Below are 4,034 nucleotides of genomic sequence, written 5' to 3'. Positions count from 1 at the left end.
TCGACCTACACATCAACACACCGCCATTACACAACCTTCATGTCGCTTCAGTGTTTTAGTCACACACTTTCACTTCTTACCTGACAGCAACACAACATCAGCGGCAGAACTATGAACAGATATCGCGTCATTTCTCTCACGCCCGGGTCAGAACAGTGGCAGAAAGCGACAGATGTGCTCGGTGTCTTATTGTATTGAAAATAAAACGCAATTTAATGTCCGAGTTTGCCTTCTGTCATGTTTAAAGTGACGGTTAAAGATTTCACTTCCGCTTTCTGTTACGTGACCGAGATTCATCACGCGCTGTTTGTTGTCAGCGCATGCGCAGAGCGACGCGTTGAACACCATACGGACCTCTTCTTATCATTAACGCAATAAAACAAAACAAATTCCAAGGCATTTAAGCTTATCTTACTTTTCATCTTTTAGCCGTATATAAGAACAATAAAACGTGCTGCATGTGTGTGTTAAATGTTATTTTGTTATATATATTATTACATATGTAAGTATATTAATTCAATCTGTCAACATGATTATTTATAATCTGATACACATTAAACAAACAAGCTTGTGTTGTATATTCACAGAAGAATGGGGAATAAATTGATAAATAAGTGATCCAGGTGTTTATTAGAAGCATGACTCTTTGTTTAAAATATGTACAGCTGTCATCGCAACAATACCAATGCAAATTTGAAGACTTTGTTTTTTATTTAGGCATCAGAATGAAAATGAACATGATTTGTACAAAAATATTTCCCGTCAACGCATCACACAAACATTACAGTGAGCTGCACATTTCAAGTTTACCGCACATTTAAAAGATAAAAAAAGAATATTCCATGAGCCAGGGAATATTTGAAAGGTATAAACCATAACAAAAAGCAGTTCAGATAAATCTAAGAACGGCTCTAAAACGTTTGGTGTGTGTGAATTTGTGTAAGTATGAGATGTTGTGTGGCCCAGCCACTGTTCAACCATGAAATAAATACAGATTCATGGACAAAATATAATCACAATTGATCCCTTACACAATCAATCAACAGCTATTCTCATCCATCTCTACCATTAAAGGTCTCATTGCACAGAAGGATGAACACAGCAGTAAAAGAATAGCAGTGCTTTCATTACAAAAATATCTACAAGCGTCCAGACGCCAGTGCAGTGACCTCTGAGCTCCAGTGTCTGTGATGCATGTCCATCGGTCTGTGCTTCACATGCTCCTGTCACAGGACAGAAAACAACACAAGTCATCCAAAACACTTACAACTACTATCACTATAGCTTGTGATTCATGGACATGATTTGTACATTGTGGCATTAAATATTGTAAATAATTTACAAATAAGTAATTTCATATAATCACACATAAATACTGTAGCTGTCTGGCTATCAGCATTTACCAGATACCTGTGCAGCAAAAACCAGCAGACAACAGCTGAATAGGAAAGTTGTTTCAGAAACAAAGCAATTTCATCATGATCGAAGTAAAATCATATTTACATGTAAATATCATGCAGTGAAGAATTATGTTACCTGTCTAGCCCTGTACGCTGTCCGCTGTGCCATTTTCATATCCACCTTTAGATTTCATTTGCGCCTGCACAGAATCCACCTGTCCAAGACAAATAACATCACCAACCCATCATCATAACGCTAACATCGACAGACGAGAACTTTTGTTAGTCAAATGTTTCCTAAAAACAAATAGAATGTAAAGTGAGCTGACTGTCATGTAAATGCTGCGCAGGTCTATGTGGTTTATTTATTGAAAGTATGGGTAAGAAAGAGAAATTCAGTAGAAATTTCTACTAAACATAATGCCGATGTTCATTAAACTGATTTCAATAGATCACTGTACGACAAAATACACTGGAATACAGTAATAAAAGTCCTGTGTCCAATGATGAGATTTTCAAATACACCCAAATGTTTTGATTGATGTTATGAGGGAGTAAAACACTACTCACAGCTGACAGCCTCAGACCCATGTCCCCTGAACCCACATGTGTCATGTGAACAAAGTTTGTGGGTTCTCCAATCATGGAGCGATCTATTCTCCGCCTCCGCTTCTGTAAAACACACACAAGATGGAACAAAAGCGCTTGGTCCGTTGAAATGGTTTGAAAGACACAGAAATTGAAACTCAATCCAAACATTTCACGGTTGAACACCAATGTAAACACCAATGACTGTGAACTGTCCTTTCATCATCATCATCATCATCTTCATCATCGTATCAGAACACAAGCGCTTGAGACTCACAGGTTGCGGCTGTTCAGCGATGCAGCAGCTGAAACACACCCAGAATTCGGTCATGTTCCTTCTGCTCTGACTTCCTCCTCTGACTCTCTTTTCTCTCTTCCTGTGTGTGTCGTCTCGTCTTCCTGCTCACCAGCCGCAGTCGTCTGACGGAAACCGATTTCAGCAACTGACAGCACGCAGGTGATGCGTCGTCCACTGCTGCTGCCGCCGCTGATTGAGGTCACTGGATCCTCCTGAACCATCGACACACAATAACACAGTAAACATCAGTGTTCGTTACACAACAACACACTGTGCTGCGGTTTTGTGTGCCACTTCCTCTGGCGCACAAACACACATTGTCATCAGAATTGTCGGTGTGTTTTTGTACATACTACAAAAAAATGACTCAAATTGAATTTCCTAAAGAAACTTAAAAAGGTGTCTGTGTGAGCACCAATGAGATACATGAGGGAGAAATTCAATGGTATAAATTTAAAAATAATCCAAAAATTCCAAATGTAATGCTGTCCTCACATAGAGTTCTCTGAATATTGTGTTTATTAGGTCTAGTTATGCATATTATTGCATTAAATGTATTGAACAAACTCACCCAGGGGAAAATGTGACCCCTCTTCACTATTGGTCTCATAAATCAAATAAAAATTCTTGAAATAAGGTAAACTTGATTTTCATTATTCACATCTTCTTCACAGTAGTGCACTTTAAAACTGTGTTAAAGGTTTTCAATGTTTTTCACCTGTTAAAGCTGCAGTGTGTGTATTATATTCACATACAATTTCTACCTTATATTTTATACAGTTACATTCATGTCATATTCATGTAATATTAACGAACGCGCAGCAGACATCGGAAACTAGCATGCTAACATGAGAAGAATCCCTTTGACATCACAGTTAAAGAAGTGAAATCAAATATGAAGTATATCATTCATCATTTAATAACACGTGTTGGTTTATCAAGAAAAACTGATTTTTGCCGGAATTGTATATATAAAAGGGAAGATGTAATGCCTTACCTCGAGCACTTCCTGAAAGTGTCTGTCACAGAGCTGCTGGAAGCTCCGCCCACTTCCGCCGGAGCTCCGGGCAATGGCCCCTGGGAAATGACGTTTTCTATGGGCGCGCGCTCAGGTACGACCATAATTTACATAAATGTGTGATCTTCAAACTAAATATGGGAGCATTTAAATTCTTCAGGACTAACGTGAACATGCAAAGATTAAATGTTTTAAAAACGTTATTCCACCAGGGGGCGACACTTTTCCTTGATTTTCATTTTAATATTTCAAAACTCAGTTTAAAAACGCCCTGTTGGTTGACCTCGTATATATAGGCTACAGCAGTATATATATACGCTATACCCAGGGGCGTCATTTCCACTGGGGACAGGGGGGACATGTCCCCCTCACTTTTCAAAATCCCGTTCGTGTACCCCTCACTTTCAAGTGTGTTTGTAATGATTTTTTAACCACACGCCGTCATCGCCACGGAGAAGTACTAGGACCGAGCAGGACACAGAGAGTGTGAGCCCCCGTCTATGCGTGCGTCGCGTGCACACTCTAAAAAATAGATCACTGAAATATTGTTTTCAATCACGTGGTTTTGATTTGAATTCAATAGAAATTTGTTTTTACTGGTCGTTGTTTTGGCTATGTTAAGCTGTTTCCTTGTAATGGACTTCTATGGGGAAGAAACGCGTATGCGTGATTTATTACTTTCTTCGTTTAATAAGGACTCGTTCTACGTTCTCATACAGAAGAAACCCAA

At 38.9% G+C, this 4,034-nt stretch overlaps 2 protein-coding genes across 2 annotated transcripts in view; both read right to left on the bottom strand.

Annotated features, from left to right (window-relative positions):
- zgc:123258 (uncharacterized protein LOC641502 homolog) overlaps positions 1-308 on the bottom strand; it is a 15,459-nt gene extending 15,151 nt beyond the window's left edge. The window contains exons 1-2 of the mRNA XM_057347732.1: positions 81-308; positions 1-5 (exon numbers count right to left, since the gene is read on the bottom strand). The exon at positions 1-5 is cut by the window's left edge and continues 106 nt beyond it. Coding sequence (XP_057203715.1) covers positions 1-5; positions 81-131 — 56 coding nt within the window. The 5' untranslated portion in view covers positions 132-308. The remainder of the gene's footprint in view (positions 6-80) is intronic.
- Positions 309-617: 309 nt separating this feature from the next.
- On the bottom strand, positions 618-3,356 carry LOC130562616 (CDC42 small effector protein 2-A-like). The gene is made up of 5 exons (XM_057347735.1): positions 3,284-3,356; positions 2,266-2,498; positions 1,971-2,072; positions 1,537-1,615; positions 618-1,223 (listed from the first exon to the last, which is right to left on the bottom strand). Exons 2-4 carry the CDS (start codon positions 2,317-2,319, stop codon positions 1,541-1,543), a joined length of 231 nt encoding a protein of 76 aa, XP_057203718.1. The 5' UTR covers positions 2,320-2,498; positions 3,284-3,356; the 3' UTR covers positions 618-1,223; positions 1,537-1,540.
- Between the last annotated feature and the right edge of the window lie 678 nt (positions 3,357-4,034).

This window comes from Triplophysa rosa, linkage group LG12, assembly GCF_024868665.1.
Source record: "Triplophysa rosa linkage group LG12, Trosa_1v2, whole genome shotgun sequence".
NCBI classification, from domain to species: domain Eukaryota; kingdom Metazoa; phylum Chordata; class Actinopteri; order Cypriniformes; family Nemacheilidae; genus Triplophysa; species Triplophysa rosa.
Note: the sequence above shows the minus strand (reverse complement) of the source record. Positions and strands in the feature narration are given on the sequence as shown.

What these genes read in the sequence shown, in the direction of transcription:
- LOC130562616 (XM_057347735.1), bottom strand. Translation starts at nt 2,319, where the DNA reads ATGACCGAATTCTGGGTGTGTTTCAGCTGCTGCATCGCTGAACAGCCG. An exon ending in TCGCTGAACAGCCGCAACCT is followed by an intron (nt 2,073 to 2,265) that starts GTGAGTCTCAAG and finishes TGTGTTTTACAG; the next exon opens with AAGCGGAGGCGGAGAATAGA. An exon ending in TGGGTCTGAGGCTGTCAGCT is followed by an intron (nt 1,616 to 1,970) that starts GTGAGTAGTGTT and finishes TGTCTTGGACAG; the next exon opens with GTGGATTCTGTGCAGGCGCA.